The 24787-nt window shown below is 51.2% G+C and overlaps 9 protein-coding genes and 1 non-coding gene across 10 annotated transcripts; 6 read left to right on the top strand and 4 right to left on the bottom strand.

Annotated features, from left to right (window-relative positions):
- Nucleotides 1-130: 130 nt before the first annotated feature.
- Nucleotides 131-3005, bottom strand: mus-23 (mutagen sensitive-23). Its single transcript, XM_958498.3, has 3 exons — nucleotides 2872-3005; nucleotides 1582-2808; nucleotides 131-1528 (listed from the first exon to the last, which is right to left on the bottom strand). The coding sequence occupies exons 1-3, from the start codon at nucleotides 2882-2884 to the stop codon at nucleotides 408-410; spliced, it is 2361 nt and encodes a 786-aa protein (XP_963591.2). The 5' UTR covers nucleotides 2885-3005; the 3' UTR covers nucleotides 131-407.
- Nucleotides 3006-3204: 199 nt separating this feature from the next.
- NCU16583 (hypothetical protein) lies at nucleotides 3205-4049 on the top strand. The gene is made up of 2 exons (XM_011395404.1): nucleotides 3205-3575; nucleotides 3786-4049. The coding sequence occupies exons 1-2, from the start codon at nucleotides 3320-3322 to the stop codon at nucleotides 3842-3844; spliced, it is 315 nt and encodes a 104-aa protein (XP_011393706.1). The 5' UTR covers nucleotides 3205-3319; the 3' UTR covers nucleotides 3845-4049.
- A 295-nt stretch (nucleotides 4050-4344) lies between these two features.
- Nucleotides 4345-6083, top strand: NCU08731 (anaphase-promoting complex subunit 10; the record flags this gene model as incomplete). Its single annotated transcript, XM_011395328.1, has 2 exons — nucleotides 4345-4994; nucleotides 5047-6083. The coding sequence occupies 2 exons, from the start codon at nucleotides 4345-4347 to the stop codon at nucleotides 5654-5656; spliced, it is 1260 nt and encodes a 419-aa protein (XP_011393630.1). The 3' UTR covers nucleotides 5657-6083.
- Nucleotides 6084-6637: 554 nt separating this feature from the next.
- Nucleotides 6638-8115, bottom strand: NCU08732 (hypothetical protein; the record flags this gene model as incomplete). The annotated part of the gene is made up of 5 exons (XM_958500.2): nucleotides 6638-7195; nucleotides 7249-7314; nucleotides 7382-7594; nucleotides 7629-7865; nucleotides 7933-8115. 5 exons carry the CDS (start codon nucleotides 8113-8115, stop codon nucleotides 6638-6640), a joined length of 1257 nt encoding a protein of 418 aa, XP_963593.2.
- Nucleotides 8116-8616: 501 nt separating this feature from the next.
- Nucleotides 8617-10446, top strand: set-9 (set-domain histone methyltransferase-9). Its single transcript, XM_958501.3, has 3 exons — nucleotides 8617-8657; nucleotides 8711-9247; nucleotides 9320-10446. The coding sequence occupies exons 2-3, from the start codon at nucleotides 8735-8737 to the stop codon at nucleotides 10208-10210; spliced, it is 1404 nt and encodes a 467-aa protein (XP_963594.3). The 5' UTR covers nucleotides 8617-8657; nucleotides 8711-8734; the 3' UTR covers nucleotides 10211-10446.
- A 520-nt stretch (nucleotides 10447-10966) lies between these two features.
- On the bottom strand, nucleotides 10967-13219 carry NCU08734 (hypothetical protein; the record flags this gene model as incomplete). The annotated part of the gene is made up of 4 exons (XM_958502.1): nucleotides 10967-11605; nucleotides 11692-12048; nucleotides 12330-12835; nucleotides 12928-13219. 4 exons carry the CDS (start codon nucleotides 13217-13219, stop codon nucleotides 10967-10969), a joined length of 1794 nt encoding a protein of 597 aa, XP_963595.1.
- A 956-nt stretch (nucleotides 13220-14175) lies between these two features.
- Nucleotides 14176-16017, bottom strand: NCU08735 (hypothetical protein; the record flags this gene model as incomplete). Its single annotated transcript, XM_958503.2, has 3 exons — nucleotides 14176-14569; nucleotides 14655-15573; nucleotides 15676-16017. The coding sequence occupies 3 exons, from the start codon at nucleotides 16015-16017 to the stop codon at nucleotides 14193-14195; spliced, it is 1638 nt and encodes a 545-aa protein (XP_963596.2). The 3' UTR covers nucleotides 14176-14192.
- A 1772-nt stretch (nucleotides 16018-17789) lies between these two features.
- Nucleotides 17790-19322, top strand: NCU08736 (cytidylyltransferase). The gene has a single exon (XM_958504.3). The coding sequence runs from the start codon at nucleotides 17948-17950 to the stop codon at nucleotides 19172-19174; it is 1227 nt and encodes a 408-aa protein (XP_963597.3). The 5' UTR covers nucleotides 17790-17947; the 3' UTR covers nucleotides 19175-19322.
- A 2249-nt stretch (nucleotides 19323-21571) lies between these two features.
- On the top strand, nucleotides 21572-23906 carry NCU08737 (hypothetical protein). Its single transcript, XM_958505.2, has 2 exons — nucleotides 21572-23333; nucleotides 23355-23906. Exons 1-2 carry the CDS (start codon nucleotides 21827-21829, stop codon nucleotides 23843-23845), a joined length of 1998 nt encoding a protein of 665 aa, XP_963598.2. The 5' UTR covers nucleotides 21572-21826; the 3' UTR covers nucleotides 23846-23906.
- A 171-nt stretch (nucleotides 23907-24077) lies between these two features.
- On the top strand, nucleotides 24078-24193 carry NCU15676. The gene has a single exon (XR_897838.1). It is a non-coding gene; the product is annotated as a 5S ribosomal RNA (ribosomal RNA).
- The last annotated feature ends 594 nt before the right edge of the window (nucleotides 24194-24787 follow it).

Raw genomic sequence — 24787 nt, forward strand, 5'->3', positions numbered from 1 at the left:
ATGTTGCAGGTTGGAGGTTGGAAGTTCCCCTGGGCGGCTCTTATACAAGGGAGCTCGGGCCACTCACATGGTTTGATGGTCTGGTGACTGGTGTAAGAACATCTACACATATGCTTGACTCAACCTCAAATGGGTGATCCAAAGGCGTTGAATATTCTTATGTTATTCCTATCTAATGTAATACAAACATCTCACACATAATGTAAATCATTGTATAGTATCTGAAGTTCACGACAACTTACATGTTGATATGGCTCGTGGTTTCACTCTTCACCTCGAGATTCGATTGCTTTACAACCATGGGCGGACTTTCCCATCCCAAACCTTGATACAGAACACAAATCAACCTGCTTCAAGAAATCCGAAGCATGTATACCCATATTATGCTTGCATCCATATCAACCTAATCACCTTCGACGACTGCGACTTGCGGGCATCGACTCAAATGCATCATCGTCATCTGAGATCTCATCATCACTGATCTCAATCGTCTGCTGCTGTGAGCCCTTTGCCCTCTGAGACTGTGAAAAGTTAAGTGTTGTCTGCTTCATCCCAGCCGCCGCGCGAGTAGTCCGGGTTTGGGTGGCCTTCGCAGGCGCAGCCCGAGCCTGTGTGGCTCGAGCTGGTGTGGCTCGAACAGGAGTAGCACGAGCAGAGGCACGGGTAGATGCGACCCTTGATGTGGCCTTGGGCTTCGGTGGTGGCGCTGGCGGGTCTTCTTCGTCATCCTCCATGATCACGTCTTCCTCCTCCTCATCCTCCTCCTCCTCCTCTTCGTCGTCATCCTCTGGGTAGTCCTCTTCCTCTTCTTCATCGCTATCTACAAACGGGGTTTTCTTCTTGCGTCCCCTTGCAGGTGCCTTCTTGGCTGGTGCAGCCTTCTTCGCTGGTGCAGCCTTTTTTGCCGGTGCGGCCTTCTTGCCAGGTGCTGCTTTCTTGGCTGCTGCTGTGGTTTTGGCCGCTGCTCCCCGTTTTGGCGCCGCTCTAATCGGAACGGGTTGGTTGTCCATGTCCATATCCTCATCTTCGTCGCTGAAAGTGACGCCAGACGTAGGCACTCTCTTGGTCGGTCTATCGTTTCCTTTCGGTTCGACTTCGGCTGGAATGTCTTCGAGCGCTTGTGGCTGATTGATCCAGTGGCCGTCCAAATCGGAATCCCAGCCGTCAGGCTTCCGCTTGAATCGTTTTGTGCGCTGGGCTTGCTTGTGCTGACCAGCGTCGAAGCTCTTCTCCATAACCTGTCTAAAATCTTGAATATGCGCGTCAAGATCGACAATCTTGTCATCGTCGAGCTGAAGGAGCTCCTTCACTTGGGTGGAGAGTGACTCGATGACGAACATTTCGACAGCGTGCTTATCGTCCTTGCTAACGAACTGGTTGACCGCATCGCTGAATGGTGCTTGCGGCAAGATCTTGAGGGACTGTTGGGCAAAGAACTCTTGAACCAAGTTGTCGACCTTGATGGTATCGGCTGACTCAAGTATCTCAGCGATGTCCTCACGCACGCCTGGCGCAGTTGCAACGTTCTCTGTATATTGTCAGTGTCATACAGTTGTTGATCACACAATTCTCTCAACTTACTTTTTCCTTTGGTATTGCAGTGAAAGCGGACAACATCATTATGGTTGGCAACTTTTCCCGTAAATCTATTGGAGAATCGATGCGGGTTCTCGACTTCGTACCTGGCCCCATCCGGTGCTGTGTAATCGACCTTTAGGCGTACAAGCGGCAAAGGTGGCTCCATATCCTCGTCCATGTCGTCGTCCTCTGCGTGAACAGCGCGCCACTCCGCATTGGCTTCTTCAATCATTTCATTAACAATCACCATCAGTCGCTTGGTAATCTCATGACGGTTGTTCTGTTTGTCCAGGCCCTTGAAGCGCTTATCTGAGGCTAGAACAATCTCCCTTGTGACAAAAGGGCGGACTGTCTTGAGGGGGATCTTGTCGACTTCGAACTTTCTGCCGGTGATGTTGAGAATGGCGACATGCTTTGGGACTGCTTCGCCTGGAACTAGTGATGTGGCCACTGAGGACCCCGGTTGCATGACGTGGAATCCGGTCTCTGGATTTCGTACGGGATCGATAAGACACTCGTGTTCATGGCCCCAGATGACCAAGTCCATGAAATCGGGAAGCATATTCTCGGCGACATAGCTGGTACGGGTGTGTGCATAGTGGTTCTGGTGAAGAGCCAAAAGATTGAACCAGTCGTTTTTCTGCTGGTTCGGGCGGTAGAACCTTACTTTGTTGTCTCTAAAAGTCCTGTGCATACGCTCATCACGAACGTTGCTCAATCCGTACAAAGCCATTTTCGTCCTGCCCTTCTGCAACAAGATGGGCTTGACATGTATATTGTCTGCCTCGGGTACACGACCAAAATAGTTGACGAGACCGGCGGCTTGGAGTAGGTCAAGGGAGCAGTAGTGGCCATCGCCGCTTGGGTCGTCGTGGTTGCCGTGGATAGAGAAGACGGGAATAGCGACGTTGATGTCGGGATCCTCGTAGTTGACAAAGGGAAAGGCTCCTTCAAAGACTTCGGCAGCGTCACTGAGAAACTCGAGTTCGCATGGCTTCATGCCGAGGCAGTGTTTGCGAAGAGAGCGCATGACCTGGTACATGGATTTGCGCGAGGGTTTGTTTTCATGGAAGAGATCACCACCCAGCAGGACCATGTCGACGTCCTGCTTCTTTGCTATTTGCATAATCTCGTCAAAGGTGCGCCAACTGTCATCCTTGCGGACGGGGTGGCGCTCTGCGTAACCGACATGGTTATCGGTTGAGACGAGGATGCGGATCGTGTCCGCCTCTGGTCGCCTGTTAGCAAACGTGTGGCAAGAGACTTCTTCCTCGTGGGCATAATAAACCTTACCTGATCTCGGCATCTTTGCAGATTCTTTTTTTTGCTATATCGCTAGCTTTTCATACCACACCAACTGGTCAATCGACGAGTATGAAATTAGGCAGTGCGGATGGGAGACGAGCGGGTCGCGCGTTGGTTGACGCGTTGACTTTCACGAGGTCACATGGAAGCAGGCAGCATTGCTTGGATAAATGAGCTCGATCTGGGTAAAAGGTCTGTGCGTTTCTGTCTATCAGCACATGGCTGTCCTAGACCATTATGCCAGGGACAAACTTTACTAAATGGCAGCTGCCCTTTCTATGTACACTCTGCACAGTAGTGCTTGCCCGCCAAAACGACCATAACAATTTCCAGCGCAAACAGCAAACGAACGGAACTTGCCTCAACTTTTCCAAGACATTGCGCCAGGCAACTGCAGAGGGAGAACCTAGAGGCGGAAAACTTCCACTTCGATAAAATGGACGAAACACCGCCAACCAACCTGGCGGACCTGGTCAACGTCACAAGAGGTCCTCGTCGTGCCCGGCAACGACTGCGATTCGAGCAGCCCCAGCAGACCCCCCAACGGACGACTCGATCATCACAGGCTGCCGCTCTTGAAGAAGCCCGGCGAGCTGCCCTGCGATCAGTTGGTTCTGGATTTACACCTGAGCCACAACCTTCTTCAACATCTACACCTGTCCATCCAAGGGAACAGTCTTCCGCGATGCCTCGTAAGTTGTTATATAGATTCATTCAATATCTTCTAGTCCCATGGTATTTCGCCCAGGCCAAGGGGCCTTGGTCTTTTGTTTACTTTCAAAGGCCTTTGTGTCCATTTCCCCTTTTTGGAGCCCCACCTCGCTTCACTTAGACGCTGGCCCGTCCTTGCACTATCACTGACACGACCTCAACCGTGATTTATGTTGGCCTTATACTTCCAGACGGCCAATTCATCATGTCTGAATATCTTCATTTACTTCGCACGACCTTCACCTGTTGAGCCCTCCACCCTTTCATCCCATCTCAGCAGCTGCTCGCTGTGCGATTGGTCCCGTCTGTTTACCGCCGCCATGGCTTGCAGTATGGGTGGGCTATCCTTTGGGATGAATTCGCGATATCTCCAACCACCTTCACATCAACCTTCATGCATGTAATAATCACCTTCAAACCTGACAAGAACCTTGAATGCACTTTGCCCTCTTCTTTTCTACTTCTGAGCAGTGCCTCCAGGTTTACTACCCCTCCAATGTTTTTTCATTCACCAAATCCCACCTCCCCACCAACCCCTCCCTTAGTTCTCTCCTTGACTCTTCCTTCGTCACCTTCATCATCTCCAATCAACTACCGCTTTTTTGTCTTCCTAGATATCATCTCTTCTCCTATCTTTCTCTCAACAATTTGACCTTCACCTCTTCATCAACTAATTCTATTACTTGGCCAACTTCCACCTGCTTTTCCTTCTTCACGTCTTAGCATAATCACTTCGCTGTCACATTCGCAATGCCTCCATCTTCGCCATACCACCACACGCGCAAGCGGCGACGAGTGTTGGGCGAGCTTGCTGGACAAGATCTGAACTCCCCCAGACCTCTTACCAAACGCGCTCCCATTACCCTGGACCAAGAAAACGTCGACGAGGTTCACGAAGGCCTCTACTACGGTATCTACGACATTGGGGAAATATTTGCAGTCACTAACGGTACCTGGGCTGCTCCAGCACAATCCGCGCGAGCTCAGCGCATACAGGAAGAGCAGTCTGACGACGAGGACTTCCCTAGTCCTGTGGGTGACGGTCCGGCGAGTGACATTGAGCTCCAAGATGAGGATCATGATAACAGCAATAACGATCTTGAGGGCGATGACTTTCACGAGGGCTTGGACGAGGGCATGCAAGGGGCTGATGACCGCCAAGGGGACGAACACAACGGCGTCGACGAACATGGAGACGAATTTGGATTCGACGAGGACGGCAACAGAATTGAGCCTGATGAAGATCACGAGGAAACCGAGCAGCTCCAACTCTCAATGTTCGATCCCTCCGCCATTGGCCTCCGAGAGATCAACAATCTCGCCCACTTCGGCGTCTCCAGCCACAAGCCCGGAAATGGCGTCGAGGAGCTCCTTACAGAGGACCTCGACAAATACTGGCAGTCAGTAACCTCTTTGGTTTCGTTGTCTCCTTCAGCTAACGTTTTGTCTTAGATCCGATGGCCAACAACCCCACCTCCTGACAATTCACTTCCTCCGCCGCGTCGAGATCCGGGCCATCAGATTCTACGTCGACTACAATCTCGACGAATCCTACACGCCCACCAACATTGTTTGGTACGCCGGCACCGGGCACCATGACCTCATCGAGTTCGCCGACGTCAAGCTCACCAACCCCGTGGGCTGGCAAGACGTGCCCATCGCCAACTGCGGCGGCGGTCCCGACGGCCACTCGCTCTGCTGCTGGATTGTCCAGGCTCACATCAAAGAGAATCACCAAAACGGCAAGGACACGCATATTCGCGGCATCAAGATTTTTGCTATTGATGAGAACACGGTCGGCGGTGCGGTGGCTGCTGGAGGTGACGCTATCCACGAGATGGGTATCAGAATTGATGAAGAGGCTGAGCGGATTGAGGCTGCAGCTCTGGCAAACAACAACGCAGAAGAAAACGACTACGACGAAGCAAGTCTGTTGGAGTTGCTGCGGCATATTGACCGTGAAGCTGAATCGGCGGAGGCGGGAAGCAGGAGTAGGTACCGGCCTGGTGAGGGAGGGTTTTCGGACCTTCCTGATTTTATGAGGGATCCGGTGATTCGCTGAGCGGGGACGGGCCAGAGACCCTTCGTTTTGGTCCGGAGTGAATTGTGGTTTTGGCACAGCAAGGCGTTTGGTACGGAAATATTCTAGGCGAAAAGGAGGTTTGTTGCTTCGATTCATCAAAATGGTGAAGTGTTTTTGGTCGGACTTTGTTTCGGTTATTGGCGGCATTCCATTTTGACTCCTTGCAAAAAGGTCGGAGTTGGGAGGCGTCTAAAGGCATACGGCATTGGAGTTATGGTAGGAGGCCTAGTGTCAGAGTGCATCGATGGTATCTGGAAAAGGGTTCAAGTGAGAAAAGGCGTTGAGAGTGACAGACCCATTTCAATCAAGAGGGCTCCCGCGAGGTACCCTGGTGAAGTATACAGGAGAACAAAAGCAGACTTAAATTAGAAGGAAACAGGGTTTTTAATAGAATACCTATCATATGACCATGCTGTTTCCCGTAGAGAGAGAAACCAACAAACATGACTGTGAGAAAGACCTCTTTTGGGATACTCCAAGTCCTCGATAAGTCCCGTCTGCATTGATAAGCGCGATAAGGACGATTAAGATAAGATGACACCAAGTGCCCAGAGAACACCGAAAACCATATCACCAAAAAAGAACACGAACATACAGCAGCCTGCAGTGTCCTCAATCGTTCGGGGATTAATCTTCGCTGGCAAACCTGAAACCACAGCAAGTTTGGTCGGCGACAGAGGGCGATACACAAAGAACTTGGCTTGGAGTGCATTCTTGTAGCGTTACCGGTTCCGCTCGATCCCTTCATCAATCCTGGCAATCATATTGCCGTACGAATCAGTCAAGCCGGGGGTGATTGCTCTGGACGATCTCGACAGCGTCCCAGAGCGATCGGGACTCGGTAGCCTCCATCCAACTCCACAACCCGCGTCTCACAGCTCGCCATCTGCCGGCAGCGGTAGAGCAGCCTCCTCTGCATCTCCAGTCCGAAATTTCGTAAGCCATAGATATGTATCTTCCCTACAAGTTGTCCCAAAGACTCCGCTCCAAAAGATCCTCGAGATTGCAGAGACGAACGCCCTGAAATGAACTCCACCCAGCCGGCTTCGCTGACTGAATGCCCAGAACCGGACGTGGCCCCGGAGAGAAAGGACGTACCCGATCCATGCCTACCGTCACGCGGTTAAAGTCGAACGGATTCTCTACCTTGATGCCTGATCCTGGCACCAGGTCTATTTGTTCACCTTTGGGTATCCTCCCTGGCCACCAACTGTGAACCGAAAGCGCCGGGCTGAATTCGATCACATACTGGTCGCTTTGGACGTCGACAATCCGAGCAGGAAGGTACAGTTCCGAGTTGTCGGTAACATGGTAATGGTATCGGAAGTCCGGGTACATGACGGGTGCCTCGACAGTGTCGCCGATATGGAAGCAACGATAAGGTCGCACGTCGTACCTTTGCATGTTTCTCCGCCATGGTCGCCACAGCCGCCGCATGCCCTTTCCGAGTTCCGTCAACTGCTCCTCAGGAAAGAAAAAGCCGTCACTCCCATATTCGTCATCCGATCCAGGATTGTCCTGGGTTTCTGTAGCGTCAATTGGGCCTTGCTCCAGTGCACTGTCCCAGTCACAAACTCGATCTCATCGCCGTCCACTACCGTGACTCTCGAATCGTACCAAAGTCCGTCGTACTCGACCTGGTCAGATCACAAATTGCATCTCAGTAAATGTACTGCGCGATCTTTTGGTGAGAACAATACGTACCTGAACCTTTTCTCCAACTTTCGGTGGGTGGGAGAATGCCGTCGACGGCCCCAAAAGCGTGCATTCAAATTCCGGTATGATAGAACTTGAGGGGTTGTCGTCGTCGCGTAGCATCTTGCTGAAGGAATCCTTGACCGGCCTGGTGGAAAAGACAATAGCATTCGAACCCACACCTGCCGTAATGATGTACTGGCCCCCGTAACATGCCTTGAACTCGGTGATTTTCATGGTTAGTCGGTTTTCGTACGACGGTGGATGATTCAACAGTTTCCTTCCCACTCGTCCGTCCTTGTTGCACCTTGATGTGCTGGAGAAATACGATAGACACCGCGCTGTACGCCCGTTGGAGTTGGTCGGCCTTGCGTTGAATGTCCGCGAGAAGGTCGGGAATCTTGTTGAAAGCCCATATTCGCTTGAAAAACTTCTTCCCACCCGACTCGGTCTTGGTCGCAATTGACGCTCCAGCAAGTTCGATATCCAACGCCTTTGCGCATTCTTTACACGACTGTCCAATGCTTTCCAGGATATTCAGAATAATTATAAACTCTGACGCATTGGCCCTGGATGATGTCCTCGTTCACAGGGTCCTTAAACACGTTCAACAAGAAAGACAGATTGGTGGTCAGCAGCTGAAGCTCTTCAGCGGCTTGGTTGAGAGAGTCCAGTCGAGACTTGATTTCCATTCCAAGGTTGATGAGGATGGTCACCGTGGAAACGATATCCATGGCTGACATGGTTGATTGCGTGCCAAAGACGGCTATTTTGGCCAGTGGGTGGGTTGGTTCTGTGCCGGGAAGAACCTTGTCTCGAGGCGGGGCTGACTGATTGACTCGTGAAGCTGGTGGGGTGCACAAACCCAAGATTCTTACCCTCCTGTTCGGGCCGTTCAGTTTTTTCGGTCGCAAGCGGGGTCATCGCATCTTTGAAAATTACAGTAAGATCCCCTGTTCCAACAACCCCAAAAATCTGGGCAAAAAGGTTGTTCGAACAGGGGGGGTTGTTGAGAGTGGTGTCGTGCACGGACCAACTCCCTTCCAACCCGCCCAAAGAAAAGCACTAAATGGAACTGGCAGGCCAAGCAAATTCTGCTAGATAACCGACCCACTTTTCCCATTTCACCATACAAATTAACAACAAATCTTCCTATCCGGTGTTGTTCGTTGTCGGTTTGCGCTTACTAGGCAAAAAAAGCCAAATTTTGCTAGAGGGGTTGTTGCAACAGGGGGGGGGGGGGGGGGTTGTTCATACTGGGGGTTGTCAGAACAGGGGGTTGACTGTAAGCCCATGCGTCATCTGGCATAGGGCTGCGAATTGACAGTTCTCTCCCAGGTTTGCCCTTGCTTCTTCACGCCCATGCTCTCTCGACCCATTTCGAACATGAACAGCTGGCTGAAACAATCTGGAGCGGTAGGCCTGGACAGCCTGGAGCTTGCCGACTTCCCAGACACCGGGCGCGGCGTCAAAACACTACGGCCTTTCAAGGAAGGAGAAAAGATTCTCACCATTCCAGCAGGCATTCTCTGGACGGTCAAACATGCATACGCTGATCCCCTTCTTGGACCAGCCCTGCGCTCTGCGCAACCGCCCTTGTCTGTCGAAGACACCTTGGCTACGTACATTCTCTTTGTGAAATCTCGCGAGTCGGGATACGATGGCCAGCGAAGCCATATAGCAGCGTTGCCTGCGAGCTACTCTTCAAGCATCCTCTTTGCGGAAGATGATTTGGAAGCTTGCGCTGGAACTTCCCTGTACACCATCACGAAGCAGCTGGAGCAATCCATCGAAGATGATCACAGGGCCTTAGTTGTGCGGTTGTTTGTACAGCATCCGGATCTTTTTCCACTGGACAAATTCACCGTGGAAGATGTAGGTCTACACGTGTGTAATACTAAGATGTTGCAAATCAACCGCTAACGCTCATTCTTCCCTTGGTTTTAGTACAAGTGGGCTCTTTGCACCGTGTGGAGTCGTGCGATGGACTTCGTCCTGGCCGATGGGAATTCGATTCGACTTTTGGCGCCCTTCGCGGACATGTTGAACCACACGTCCGAGGTCAAGCAGTGTCATGTCTACGATCCCTCATCTGGAACCCTCTCTGTTTTTGCAGGAAAAGATTACGAAGCCGGAGATCAGGTATTTATCAACTACGGACCAGTCCCGAATAGTCGCCTTTTACGTCTCTATGGCTTTGTCATTCCCGGTAATCCCAACGACAGCTACGACCTCGTTCTTTCAACGCACCCTCAGGCGCCATTTTTCGAACAAAAGCAGAAGCTCTGGGTATCGGCTGGACTTGATTCGACCGCTACCATTCCCCTCACTCTCACCGATCCGCTACCGAAAAAGGTCCTTCGATATCTCCGTATTCAGCGATTGGACGCTTCGGGTCTCGCTGTCATAGCGCGCCAGCAAACCGATGCTACAGATGGGAAAATCAGCGATTCGAACGAAGTAGAAATCCTGCGGTTCCTGGTGGAATCCTTTAATTATCTTCTAGATGGTTTCGGAACGCCGCTGGAAAAGCTGGAACAACAACTTGCGGAAGGTGTCTATTCTCCGGGAGGGAACGCATGGGCTGCGGCGCACGTTAGCTTGGGCGAACAGCGGGTGTTGAGATTGGCGAGAAAGAGAGCGGAGGAGTTGCTGTCGGCAGTGGAGAGCGGAAGTGGCAATGTGAGGAATCGATGCGCAAATTGCGGAAAGGGTTCTGCGCAGTTGAGTTTGTGCGGAAGGTGCAAAGCCGTTGCGTATTGTGGGCGGGCGTGCCAGGTCGCTCATTACAAACAGCACAAGGCAAGATGTCAAGCTACCGCGTCCCAGGGCGGTTGAGGTTCGGGGATGATAATAAAAGTAATGTATTATTCTCTCTTGGTTGTCTGTTCCGCCTTCTTTTTGCTGGTGAGGAACGCACGTTAAGGGTGGGCATTATGCGAGGAAAGAGGACCTGTTCATCCAGTCTCTCAGCCGTTGGTAACTCCCAGTGTTATTAGTGGGTACCTAGCAATGGAACGTCCGACGTTCGTGCCCCAAGTCTGAGATGGATAAGAAACAGCAGCCGTGGATGATGCTGAGAGAACTGCGGGCGAGCATATGACAGCATTTCATGGGACGATTCGGGCAACGGGCGTGTAAGTTAGTTCCGGATGCCACGAAAAGTAAAACATGGGGGAAAATAATTCCGGACTGCGAGGGAGCAAACGGTTCTGTAAGCGGCGTTGAGGTTGGTCGTTATTTTGCAGCCGGACTCGAGATTTCTCTCGGGCTGACTACATTTTGAGTTTAATGCCAGCACTTTGTCGACAAGTAGGTGGCACCGTATACACCAACCGAATCCTGGACTCATGATATTGGGTTGATCACGGTTACGCTATATATGTTAGCGCATCACAAGAATTTGAATGTGAGGAGGAAGACATGAAACGTTAAATTCGAAAAAGGAGCTGAATTCCAAAATGTAACCCGTCCTCGTCATCACCGGTTTTATCTCCGTGTGAACATAGCCTGAGAGATGGGGCTCGATGCGTTTGACCACGGTAACAGCCTGCGATGCGCTCGATGTGAGCGATGGCGGTCATTCTCCCTGGTTCACTCAACCCTCGCACACAGCTTCCTCCCCACTTCCGCAATCAACTGCAGCAACTTATCGGGCTTCCCATCCCTGTTCTGTACTGCAGGCAAAAACATGTTCCAAACCATGACAAACTTGTGCTGGCTCATAGGAGTAGTGCCGATGGTATCACCTAGCACATTAGACATGTTCTCGTGCTTTTTGAGTGCCTCAAAGTCCTTCCTAGCCTGCATCTTATCCGCCTCAGATGTGGCCAAGAACAGACGCACCTGGACGCAGTAGAGAATGAGAGCGACCAGCCCGGCGGCATAGGCCGTGGCAATGGATGAGCCGAAGATTGTCATCCCATTATACTCCTTCTTGCTGCCGGGGAAAGTGAAATCCAGAAGACGTAGGTCGCCAACCCATTCATCAGCCACGCCAGATTCTAGGGCCGCACCAATCTTGAAGATTTTTTCGCTCGCCGCCTTGGCAGGGTAGGTTTGCCGATTGTCTGCCCCGTTGTCCTTGGCCGAGCAGAACATGAGGATCCCCAACTTGCTCGCCGAAGTGATGGCCTCTTCAAGATCATTCTTCGCTGGGTCACTTTCATCAACGTCGATGGTCCATGACATTGAGATTATGTCGACGCGTTTCTGAACAGCCTTTTTAATGGCCTGAGTTGCGACGTTAGCATATATCTTGCCCCAGATGACTTTCGGACCTTTGGTGAGCGATGCGGTTGAATAGATGATAGGCGTACCTTGACTGCACTTTGAGTAGTGATTTCTCGGTTGCCATTCTTCGAAGGCAGATCTTCGAGCTTGAGGACCAACAGGCTGGCTCTTGGGCAGACCTCGAGAATGGCCTCTGCCATAATGGTTCCATGCCCAGCGCTTGATATGTAGTGTGGATGGTTCTTACACATATCATGCGGTCCACTCCTTGGGCAAAACGTCCGACCGCCGAGGCACTGGGCGGGAGTGAGATCCAACTTCATAATATCAACGCCGTCATCAATCAGCGCAACCTTGATCGGAGTCTCAATCATCTCCCAGACTTTCTTAGTGGTTCCAGTATCGTAGTTGTTCTCTGCATCGATGAGCAGTTTCCGGAACTCCTTCATAGTTGTGAGCCAATGGCTTTTGCTTGTCGGTTCAGCGTTTCTCGCGCTGGAGCGCGCCGAGCTACGATTAGCCTGCCTCGGTGTTTGAACTACCGGACGCGTTATCTTGACATCGACCCCACGACAGCGATCGCCCATTCGGCGAAGAAACTCGTCGATATTCTTGTCCAAACGCTTTGGAGTTTCAATGCCCTTCATGTACACGTTAGAAACACTCCAAACGATCAAAATGGCCAGTGGTGGGCGATGCAAAAGACTGTGTGATAGAAACATACCATTTTCACGTCGACATAAACTCTCTTGAGATGACTGAGACGTTTGAGGCCACCCTCGTCACTCCAGCTCCGGAGAATTGCATTGTTCCCACTGCAGTAGAGGTACACCTCTCGAACCATAGGTGCAGCGTTGAAGATAACTTCTGAGCAGAGATCAATCTTCTTCCAGTCCCAAATTTCTACCTCCATGGGCTTCAGGGAGTCTTCGATGACCTCATCGCTGTGTGGGGGAAGCAATGTGTCATCGACTGACACCCTCAGCACTTTTTGGACACCATTGGATCTAAGTTTCTCGAAAACCCACGCCAGATTTTTGCGTCCTTTCTGTTCATTCTCATTGACACCATCAAGGTCAGTGGTGGATGGTGTTCCGATTCTCAGTCCGGGGAGTTCAACGTATTGCAGGACATCATGAAACTTGAGCGTTGACATAAGTCTCTGGAACTCTTCCTCGGTCATATGTGTCATTCCAGACAGATCGCAATTCAATACTTGATCACCGAAGTCTGTAATAGCTCGTTAGTAAAGCCAGCTCATTTTCTCCTGACCGAATCATTACCCATCCCATTTGATGATGTTTCTAATGAACTCGACATACCTGGCGTTATCTCGTCGTGGAATAGAATGTCGATGCAGGTCTGTTCATCACGTGTTCGGAGATAGTGCAATTTGAGAAGTTGCTCTACCCTCTTCGCAGCAATGGCACGAGCCTTGCTGGTCTCCGGGGATTTTCTTTCTTTTGTGGTCAGTGACTTTGCGACTGGTTCGTTTTCTTGAGGCCCGTCGGGTAACCGAGGCGGTCGGTTTTCCAGTTCTGCAAGCCCTGCGGCGTCACTAGGAGGTTGTGATTGCAAAATCTTAGTCTTGGGCCGGGAAGACGTCGCTGACATGTTTGCGATGGGTTTGTGTGGCTGTATCATGTTGTGATTTGGCGGTGGTTGCGCCAGAGACATCTCGGAGGTTGTCTTGGATATAGCAGCACCTCTTTTGTCCAGTGGGGGAGCAAGTGGTTGCTTGGCGGACGCCGTCCCTTCGGCACGCGCTTTGTCAAGCGTCGCCGCTTCTCTTTTTTGTGCCTTCTTCCGAGTCTTGATGTGAGCAAGGTATGGTGACAAGCCCCGATTGTTGAAGTCGCCTCCAGGTTTACTTCTCATGCACTGGTCACCTTTGTCCACAAGCTGTTTGACGATCGATACCCAGGTTTCATTGCGGCATTTCTTGTATTCAACTGCATAGGTATGCTATGATCATACTGTTCCCAGTAGAGAGAGGAAACCAGCAAACATGACTGTGAGAAAGACCTTTTTTGAATACTTCAAGTCCTCGATAAATATACTTGCGTCAATGAAGAACAGAGAATATAAAGTTAACTAACAGAGAGCACATCTCTAGCAGATACAACTATAGGCAGTGTTCGGGGCCGCTATGGAGCTTTAGAGATTCGTTCACCTCAGGATATAAGAAATTGAAGTACTATCTCGGGGGTATAGGTACTAAGATACTTTTCTTGCAGCCTTCAACGTAAGGTTAGAGTCCTTGAAAAAATATTAGAGCGAGGTCTAATAGCAGGTAGCAGAGATGTGTGATGGTCTGAATGCGCCGCAGTAACCAACCGGTCAAAGTAGGTGTTGGATTGCTTCAGACAGGCGTACGGGCTAACATAAAGTGCCTTGACGATATTGGCAGTCAGAAGAACAGGATCTCCAAAGCCATGCTAATTCTGTTGAGGGGTTCAGAATAAGGCAACGATGTCGGAGAAAAGGATCCGCGTGTATTGACGTGATTGAGCTCGAGTTGTCTTTCGAATTTCCCTGGGTAGAGGTATCTGTCTTGGTTATAAAACCGTGGCCAGTACTGTTTGTTTTAGAGGTACCAAGTGCTTGACACCTCTCGGCGGCGGTAGACGTATCTAGAGGTACCTTCGACCAGACCAGTTGCACTATCCGTTTCGGTTTCGAACCCCGCGCGGTTACTCTCGATGTCTTGAGATTGCTCCCGACCAGTTGCACTATCCGTTTCGGTTTCGAACCCCGCGCGACCACTCTCGATGTCTTGAGATTGCTCCTGGTTTGGAGTTGTCCGTGAAAGAAGTGGCAAGCTCTCCACGTATAGGAGATGTAGGATATGGAGGGCGTATCGCAGGCTCTCCACGTATAGAAGACGTAGGATATGGAGGGCGTATCGCGAGCTCCTGTGTTTCTCAAGTTCATGACGCAGGAATAAAGCGACCGGGTCAACGACTAGAGCCATGATCTGCTGTTAGCGGCGTTCCAAACAACTAGAGGTAGGTACGGTCGATAAATGGCTAGGAAAATGGCCTCTAACCTTTGTGTTTCACCTCCCACGCCCAAAAGAACTCGACAAGCATTGGTAGCCATCCCATGACGGCGGCGATTTGACCGAAACCCCAAACGTTGTCTGGAAAGGAATGACCGGCGAATTGAGTTAAAGACCGTCGTATAGCAGTGATTTCGTTTATGAGAATCCACACTTTAACAAGGCCCAAAACGGCAAGGATGAGCCTGTACATTGGCCAAAAATATGACAACCTCTTAATCCACTGTGGTCCCAACTCTTTCTCCCGGTTACCCCAGAGCAGCCATCTCCGAACCACCAACCCCATGACGATTAACATAGGAGATATGGCGAACATGAGTGAAGTTAAAAGAATGTTATCGCCTATAGACCAACCGGGCGATTCGACCTCCGGGTAGGGGACGCAAGAGCTTTCTGGGTCCAGAATTCCATGATCGAAGGAATCGAAAGATAACAACAACATAAAGACGAAGGTAGCAACAGACGGCGAAATGAACAGCCATAATAACGGCATGTGATATTCCCGACGGCTCTGGGAATAGGAAGACTGGAAGCGGTACGGACTGAGGATATAGATCACCTCGATGCACAATACCATTGCATAAGAGGAGACCCGCTCCGTATACGTGTAGCCAGTGCTGTCGTTACCTGACATGGTACCATAAGTATACACATAAGATGCAACAATCGTAGCGAAACCAAAATATAGAGACGAGGACCAGAATATTTTCAGTGACGAGTCTAGGGGTTTCCGATAGACAGCAAAGAAGACGGTTTGCTCTGGTAGCTGCTCCTGCTCTGGTAGCTGCTCCTGCTTGGTTGCTGAGTGTCCTGGGAGCTCTTCAAGTATAGTTATAAGGTCTTGATAACCGTAGATGAAGAGGAAGATCGTAGCCAAAATGGCCTGTAGGATATAAGTCGAATACATCTGTGGGAACTCACTATTAAATATTTCATCGTCAAATAGTACGTCCGCACATCGTCGAGTGTATGGTCTGAAATGTCGATCTCAGTAGGAATAAGAACTTACGCCGATGCCAGTAACGTCCGGATTGCCTACAAACTCTATGTTCTCGCAAAACTTTTCCCGGCAAAGAGGTGTTTTGTGCTGGATGTAGAATGAGAAGTCGTTGAATGTACCGGGAGAAATAGCGTCGGTATAGCGGTACCAGTCAATGGCGTTGCCGTCTGTGAAATTCCTAATTGTCGTGTTGCTACAAAAAAGAATGAACTCTCGAAGCGTTCTCACTTGAAAGCTGTCTTTGCCCTGAGAGCGTTGAAGGTGAGCAGCGAAGGCGCCAGCTGCAGTACAGTTCCTTTCAGGCTCAAACATAGCCAGCGTGATGTTGCTCAACGGGTTTTGAGGATCCATTTTGAATGTCGCGCCAGCGGCGATGGTTGGCGATGTGAGAGAAAAGGCTTGGAGCTTGATTGCGGTCGAGGTAGGATTTATAACAGGGTTAAGCAACCAAACCAAGGGTCCAGATCTGGATACATTCAGGCTGTGAGCCCAGACTCGCAATAGAGCAACATATTGAAGCCACCGCAAAAGCGAATGGCGGCTCTTCTTCATGGAGCCTGACATCGCCAGCGAATCATTACAGCGAAGCCTGAGGGTGGGCAGCAGAGATGTGTGACAGAAGAGTAAGCCGCAGTAACCACCAACTGTGAATGACGTCGCGCAGCTATTTGACGCCGGTCGAAGTAGAGGTTACACTGCTTCAGAGGTCTCCAGCCGCACAGTGAACCTTCAGTTGATCGACTGATTTAACCATCAGTGGCTTTCTTTACAGCTTGTTCCAAACAGCCATATTGAAGCTGTTGGGCTGTTCGGGGTGAGGCGCAGTGAGATGTCCGAATTCGAAGGGTCTAGATCCATAGAGGCGGGAAGATAAACTTCAGTTCTCCAATCATCAGGCGTTTGAACACGGTGCCCACCGAACTAACTGGTCACCACGAGAGAGCCACGATCTGCTTCAGTCCAACGTGGTGAGTTGCCAGACGTTCTCCGTCTTGCGTTATCGTAATATGATGATGTTGTGAAACCCCGGCGCTCAATATGGGGGCTTGTGGAAGCGTGTAAGAAGCCAGCAGCAATGGGACTAAATTGAGAATAAGAAGGCGAAGCAATCAAAAGATCCTCTGGATGGTTGCTTACAGGAAGAAAATTCCAGGAAAGGAATCTGACCCGGCAGTCTAGAATTAATACAGCAAAAGAAAGGTGGTTGGCGACGACCGCCACATAGATCGACGACTGCCACATGGACATTCGCCCACAGTCCAGGGTCAATGTCGCAAGAAGCAGGGCGCCCAGATGAAGGACAGCACCAGAAGGAAGATGGAGAATGAAGGAAGGCATTCAGAAGATCCACATGTATGCAGACTGTCAGATAGATGCCTCAGCGACAAGGCTTGATGCGTGCCGATTCCCTTTGGCGTAAGAAGGCCTTGAAGCCCAGCCTTCCCCTGGAGGTTGAGAAGATCAACAAGGCCATCGAGATCAAAGTAGTTTATCAGCTGAATTGAACTACCGTTCCAAGCCCTGATCACAGCCCTTGTCACAACGATGGCATCGGATGCGGATGTGGCTTGGTTACGGTACCTCTACTTGTGGAGGCCCCCTGCCTTCAACCCCCCGTCTTCTTCCTCCCTCTTCCCCCACCTTGCTCTTCCTCTCTCTATCTTCCCTCACCTATTATCATGGCATCGCCCGCGTACGTTCCTCCCTCGGGCGGACACCACGACATGACGACCAGGTAGAGCTGCACCATGTTGAACACGACTGCAAGGTCCAGGCTTTGAACTCCGGGCGGGGAAGGTTCAGCCGAAACCGTCGGTACAGGACGACGTACAGACCTATTCCCATGATCAACTGGAAGAAGGCCGAAGGCAATACTTGGAGATCGATGATTAGGTTGAAGGCTTCTCCAGCAGGAGGCGCGAGGATCATGAGGGTGGTCAGAGTCCCACCTCGTCAGCTTGGGCTTGGCAATAACCTGAATTCCAAGAACCAATAACCCAGGTCGCACAAGGCAGCTTGCTTAGTTCGTTGCTGAATGATGAGCTTCAGGGATCCTTGGGGCTCATTTCAGGGGTACGTAGCTCCAAGCTCCCCCGCAATTCCCCCCACAGTGGGGTGGTATTTGTCACACCATCCACCGACAACCTCGTCGTCATCAACAGGGCATCTCCAGCTACCTATTTTCCGGCGAACATCAACTCATTCACGCGACAACAGCTCCAAAGCACATGGACTCTGTTCCCTCAATGCCAGCCTGTAGCCGATAACAAACCCGACAACGATGCCCCACGACGACGACATGCTCGAACGCTCACAATCCCTCCTCCGCAGCGCCACCTCCCGCCGTCATCTAACCGACTTCTTCTCCCGCGCCCTCTCCGCGTTCCAATCCCCCTCCGACTCGGCGCAAAACTTTCAAGTTGTCTGCACAGCCCCTCCAGCAAGTAGCAGTAATGCTTCATGTTCCGCTGCTGGTGCCCACGAAGCACAAGGGAAACCCCTTCATCCCCAATCTCCAGCACCGATCCCACCGACGAAGCGACCGCACACCCTGATCGTGCTGGACTCGAGCTTCAATCCGCCTACGCTGGCACATCTGCGTATGGCTACCTCGGCAGTTCGAGATACCATCAAGAAGAAGAGAAGAGGAGAAGATGCAAAGGACATGAGCGGGTTACGACTCCTTCTCCTCCTAGCAGTCGTCAACGCCGACAAGGCGCCCAAGCCAGCGGCCTTTGACCAGCGACTAGCCATGATGTGGGCCTTTGCTCACGACGTACAACGGGCTCTAAGAGGAGAAGCGGACAAGAGTCCCGTCGAGGTGTCGCCAGCTTCCGGTCCGGGACCGAAACCGGAGAAGTCGCACATTCACGACAGTAGTCAATTAAAGGCGGCGGACGAAGAACAACAAAAGCAAGGAGTCCCACAAGTAGATATCAGCGTCGACATCGGTCTAACATCGAAACCTTACTTCCACGAAAAGAGCCGGGTGATAGCCGAGTCCGAGTTTTACAAACCACCACAAGAAGAGGGAGAGGAGGATACAATGGAACAAGTCATCTTGGTAGGCTTCGACACGTTGATCCGTATCTTTAATCCAAAGTACTACGGCCCTGCCACGCAGGTCACGGCGCACGCGCAAGATCAAAGCCGGAAGGGGTCACCGATACAGCAGGCGCTCGATCCGATGTTCAAGCGGGCAAAGTTAAGGGTGACGCTGCGGACGGACGATGAGTGGGGAGGTAAGCAGGAACAAGTGGCGTATCTGGAGAGCTTGTTGAGTGAGGAAGGGCTGGCGAAGATTGGGGGGAGTAAGGAGTGGGCAGAGAGGATTGAGTTAGTGGAGGGGAGGAGGGATGGGGAGGAGATTGTGAGTAGTACGTATGCGAGGAAGGCGGCGGAGAGGGAGGAGTGGGGGAAGTTGAGGAGGTTGGTGTCGCCTGAGGTTGGGAAGTGGATTGAGGGGGAGAAGTTGTATGTTGTTGATGTGAAGCCGGAGGCATGTTGATTAGATGTTGATGGTCTTGAAAGTCATCATGGTAAACATGATGGTAAAGGTGACCTGAGTGAACCAATAATGTCCCTTCCAAGACCAATCAAGTTTTATGGGTTTTGTGCCGTCTGACGAGAGTCCAACCATTCAGTGATGTTTGCACCGTCACAGGCCCTCTGTAGGAATACGCTGGTGTTGTGCCAGCAAGGGCTTGTTGCCGCGAGGAAGGATACGGGCAACATATCGGGAGGTCTTCAGGTCGCCTAAGGACTGCGCCAGGAAAATGTTGATGAACTCACAAAGCGACATGCTCACCAAGGCAAACAGACACAGCAGTTCACTCTCCCACTGCCGCCTTTTCATCCCAAAACTCCATGTTGTCGAGGAGCAAAACCTGGTGTCGCAAACGGCATCGTGAGAAATTTTGGCGGAGTGGCCTGGCAGAAACCAGGTGGCCCACCTTCTTTTGCACTTCTGGAACCCGATCCGGCAGATTTTGTAAGGCTGACCCACTAAAAAGTCCCCTAGTGGACCCCCCGATTTGCACATGTGCACAGACCAGAAGAGAGCTTCTCTGGAAGGGTATAAAACATCCTCCTCCCCGCCCCGGATTTGGTTCCTTTTTCCTTTTTTTTTCTTCATGTCGACAATACTTCAGTGAGTACCCCCCTACTATTGGGCTCTGCTCTCCTCCAGGGAGATCGATGCTCTCTTGGTAACCAACGTATGACGCTAACCACATTACCCACCAACAGGAGAATCATTTCTATAGTATTTGTCCTCTTTTGTGTTCCCTAAAGGAGCCACAGATCCCACCCGGGATGATGAACTATATCCTCGTTTCCCAACAGTGAGGTCCTTTTTATTTTTTACTCTCGTCTTGCCTGCAAAGGTGGCGATCTGCTTTATAAGTAGATTGTATAGAGAGTGGCGATGATCTGTACCCCGATTTTTTTCTCAAGGTCTGCCTTCGGGCGCTTGGGCGGGGTGGGTTTCGATGGAAGTCTGACCGGCCTACATCACACTTTTTTCATTGTGCTCTTGGGCTTCCACAGCTTGGGACGCAAAGAAGATATGGAACGTTTTGCGAACTTGGGGTGTCTGGTGAATGGTCTGGTTGTGTCTGCCAGAACCAAGTTTGCGATGCGACACGTCTGGAGCGGGCTGCCTTCACTTGAAGGTTCAGACATTTTGCGCTGCCGGCCGGCCGGAAAATCAGATTCGCGATGCCGCTTGCCGCTGCCTTCCCTTTTTTTTCTTGGATTGACAAGCGGTACCTACGGATGTGCCTGCTGATAGTCCTCAACGAAGCTCGAGGGTCCACTCTTGACTTCAGCGACAACACAATTATCACGACGACGCTGACAATGTCCTATAGGACCTTGACTAAGATTCCTCAAGCTGGGATTTATTCTTATGCCCACGCCGTGTGTTACTTTCCTTTCAATCACCTATTAATTTTACAACCGATGGCATCACCTACGCGGATGAAGTTGAAGCTCAGCGGGCCCCTGCCACATTTCTTGAATCAGCCTTCTTGCTGGAGCTCTAGATGCTTGGTCCCAGGATTTTCCAACCCCAGCGGCACCTGGTTCGTGACACCAAAGCAAAAGTGCTTAAGTCTGGCCTCTGCGTGAATGCTGTGTTAGGGCACAAATTGCGTTCCCTCGAACTTTGCTTCCACGCTCTTGCCTTTTGGCCGTGCAACCCCCAGACCCCGTGCATTTTGACCTTTGGTTGGTCACGAGCAGGACAGAAGGGAGCCATCCCTCGCACCGCGAGAACTTCTTTCTCCTGGCATCCAAACATAATCCTCACTGTTGGCTATTCTCCTACGTTGCCCTCGCATCTTCTCGACATTCCCTATGTCTCGCAACATTCATCGCCCCCATGGCCGGGTCTCCTACATCTACAGCGGCAACAGAAATCCAGTTTACGCAATCCGATAACCTCGGTTGGGACCCTCTACCTTCACCTCGTGTTCTCGTGTTCCAATGGGGCTATGATGGTTAAAGAAACACCATGATCCTCACTGCGACGAGCAACTGAAGAAGCCGTGCAGTTGACAATCGACATCAACGTGACAGTGACCCCTTATCAAAATCATACCTCTCGGCGTATAGTTCTCGGCTTACACTCATCGCTTGGCACCATGTAAGCCAAAGATCTACAGAAAGAACTAATCCTATCAGAGTATAGCTCCTGGAAGCGAATACTACCGGGTGGCTTTGTGTCAGAAAATATTCCGCGCTAGCATACGTCACCAAACCCCTCGATCCCCAAGCTGTTTTCTCGATACAGTTTACGATCATGACCTCCGGGCTTTGGCCAAAAGAGGTCAACAAGCTTTGCGCAGATTGCGAACACCTCTTTCCTCCCTCCGGGCGATGGCCATGGGACGGGGACACAATCGGCAAATTTGTGGACACCAAAGGAAATGTGCGCGAACCTAGCGTTGAGGAGCTCGACGCTTCAGCAACTTCTACCGGGTGTCATCTATGCAGAGCTCTCTTGGAATGTATATTGCCTGGATCTCTAAAGTTTAACCGGCAGGACTACCCTGCGTGGTTTGATCTCAACAAGGAGTTTCGGTACAGCGTTTCGCTTTACGCCGCCCAGCATGATTCAAACCAACACCTTCGGTCTATTTCTTTGAAATTGACGGCAATGGGGGAGCGTAGGTGGATGGGCATGCAACTACGGGGTTTAATCTTCTATAGAGCACGCCCGGTGTTGTTGTCTGGCAGGAACTGTTCGGAGGAACCAAATGTCAGGTCACGCCGCTGGGTCTTCAAGGAGGTTGATCCTCCGGGGCATCATGAAGGGATCAGGGACGTTGGACTCATGGAGGTTGACATCGTTCAGCCAACGTCAGCCACAACTTTTGACCCTCTCGCCTTCGAACAGCTACGGAGATGGGTAGACGAGTGCACTCAAAAGCATGAGCTCTGCAAGACAGCAACATCCGGCAAGAACTCCATTTTCGGCTTTGAACAGACGGTGCGGCTGGTCGATGTCGGGCTCGATGATAGCTCACCAGTTCGTCTAGTGGAGGGTTTCAGGGTAGACCAGGTCCGGTATAACACACTCAGTTACCAGTGGACAGCGGACACATCAAAGACCAGTCTAAGGAAGCATAACAGAGCCGCCTACTGCCATGCGATCCCAACAGAGGCCTGGCCTAAGGTATATAAGGACGTTGTGATCGTTTGTCGGGCCCTTGGTGTTCGTTACGTATGGATTGACTCCCTTTGTATTGTCCAAGATGACCTGGAAGATTGGAAAGTCCAGTCATCCATGATGCAGGATGTCTACTCCCACGGCCATCTCAATCTCGCCAATGTGCTAGGAAAGCACGCGGATGGGCTGGAGGTAAGCCGCTATCCCACGGCTACCTCGCCCTGCATTTTGTCACGCACGCTTGAGGATGGCTCAACAGAACATTGGGGATGTATGGAGGATGGCAGTTGGCGGGAGCACATTCAGGATGCACCGCTGTACACACGAGGATGGTGCTATCAGGAGCGGTTTCTTTCCGCGCGAACAGTTCAGTTTGGTCAACAGCTCTACTGGGAGTGTAGAGAGCAATTTGCTTCCGAGTCGGTTCCGTTCGGCAAGGCATTCTACAATATCAAACACCCGGACCTGATCACCACCTTTGCCAAGGGCAAGAAGAGTGCTGGCGAAACGATGAGTCCCGCAGAGATATGGGAAACGATTGTCAAGATTTACACCACCACCCAGCTCACGCAGCAGTCCGACAAGCTGGTAGCTCTCAGAGGCGTCTTCAACCGCTTCTGGGAGCGATTCGAAGTCGAAGCCGAAGCCAGAAAGCAAGAGTCAAGCCAACAAGTTCAGCACCAGCACAACATTGACTGGTGCATAGCCGGCCTCTGGAAGCGCGACCTCATCCGCCAGCTCCTTTGGCGTCGCCACACCTACCACCTTGATTCCATTCCCAAACCCGAACGGTGGCCCGAAGAAGAAGAAGATGCCCAACAAAATTCTTTCTATGCTCGCGCGACCGAAGTCCTCAAACTCTACCCCTCCTGGTCCTGGGCCGCTTGTCCCTCATACCACGGCTTCGGCATTTGCTTCACCACACAACCCACCGACAAGGTCGAAGACATGATTGTCATCGAACACATCAAGCCGCTCAACCACAACCCACAAGGTACATACACCGATTACACAGTCTTTGACTCTTCTGTCCTCATCCTCCGCGGCCTTCTCTACAGCGGCATCACAGCCATCGACCTATCCCACGTCTTTGCCGAATGGCGCACCAAATCCGAATCTTCGGGAACCGTCAAACACCACGCTCGCCTTATCCGGCGGTCGGCGTGGTGGATCTACTTTGATCGGCCACTAAACCTACTCACCCCGCTAAGGCCAGAAAGTGTAGGTGTGTTGATGGTCAGGCTGGTGGGCTTGGGTGAAGTGAGGCAAACGAGGTATATGCATGGGCTTTTGGTGGAAAAGCTGGTGAGGACCGGGATGGGAGAGGACATGATGGACGGGTTGCCGACCTATAGACGGATGGGGTTTTTCTTGCTTAGGAGTAAACGGGGGTTAATCCCGGGGGTGGAGTGGCCGGAACGGTTTAGGACGGTGGAAGAGGCGGAGGCTGCGGCGCGGGAGGTGAGGGAGAGGAGGGGGACGTGGCCGTTGTTGAGGTTGGTGTAGGAGATTGTGGGAATGGCTGCCATGCCATGCCATGATCCTGGGGCGCAGACGGTGCAAACAAGTCTCAGCGTCGACATGAATCTGACGGAGATGGTGTGTGTGTGTGTGTGTGGTAGCTCTGATTGTACCATGGTGGTCGGTTGGGGTCATGGCTGCGAGTGGACATTCAAATGGGTGCAGCCAGGTGCCCAGCGTGGAATATAAGTTTTATGTTAGAGCATAACAAGCACATACGACCATACCCACTGGAAAACTCGGGATCCCGTCCGCTCTCCCATAGATAAGCCAGTGAGGGCCAGACTAGTAGTTGGGTCGGTGACGACCAGCGAATCCCTGGTGTTGTATGTTTTTTCTTTTTAACTTTCATTTTCCCCCTTTAAAGGTCTTTTCCGTCTTTTATATCTCTTTTACAGCTCATTACTGTAGTTTCGCCTTCTTCTTTCTTCTTCCCAAATTTGTCGGCGCTTAAAAACGAGTATTGGTACCACACCGCTTTCTTTTTCCACACTGTTCGAGTGTTCGTAAACACTAACTCAGGGATAGCCACCAAATACAGTTGTTGATACTGCTAGTTAAAACCACTTACTCCCAACTCCCCGTCATGATACTAATTCCCACCGTATCAACAATGTTTCCCTCCATCTCTTCTTCCGTTCCTTTCATCCACCTTTCCAAAATTAGTATATGTCCCTTCATCTTTCCCGGCTCATTGCATTCGGAGCCGTATGACCATTGGAAAAGCGGGCAAGCTGGAAGACGCTGCAGAGGGAGAGGTTTTTTTTTTTTTTTTTTTTTTTTTTTTGCCGTGTTTACGATCCAGCCGTAGTCTGTTAGTTGGATGTGGTATGCTGCAACGAGTGGGGGCAGTATCAGTATCAGTTTTAGTATCAGCATCACACCACCCGCCACCTCTTGCTTCCTTCCGCATCTTTCACCACTTGA

Source organism: Neurospora crassa, linkage group II, assembly GCF_000182925.2.
Source record: "Neurospora crassa OR74A linkage group II, whole genome shotgun sequence".
NCBI lineage: Eukaryota > Fungi > Ascomycota > Sordariomycetes > Sordariales > Sordariaceae > Neurospora > Neurospora crassa.

Coding starts and splice junctions, on each gene's coding strand:
- mus-23 (XM_958498.3), bottom strand. Junction 1,529..1,581: donor CTGCAATACCAAAGGAAAAA/GTAAGTTGAGAG, acceptor GACAATATACAG/AGAACGTTGCAACTGCGCCA.
- NCU16583 (XM_011395404.1), top strand. CDS start 3,320: ATGGACGAAACACCGCCAACCAACCTGGCGGACCTGGTCAACGTCACA. Junction 3,576..3,785: donor ACAGTCTTCCGCGATGCCTC/GTAAGTTGTTAT, acceptor TTATACTTCCAG/ACGGCCAATTCATCATGTCT.
- set-9 (XM_958501.3), top strand. CDS start 8,735: ATGCTCTCTCGACCCATTTCGAACATGAACAGCTGGCTGAAACAATCT. Junction 9,248..9,319: donor ACAAATTCACCGTGGAAGAT/GTAGGTCTACAC, acceptor CCTTGGTTTTAG/TACAAGTGGGCTCTTTGCAC.
- NCU08736 (XM_958504.3), top strand. CDS start 17,948: ATGCCCCACGACGACGACATGCTCGAACGCTCACAATCCCTCCTCCGC.
- NCU08737 (XM_958505.2), top strand. CDS start 21,827: ATGGGGGAGCGTAGGTGGATGGGCATGCAACTACGGGGTTTAATCTTC.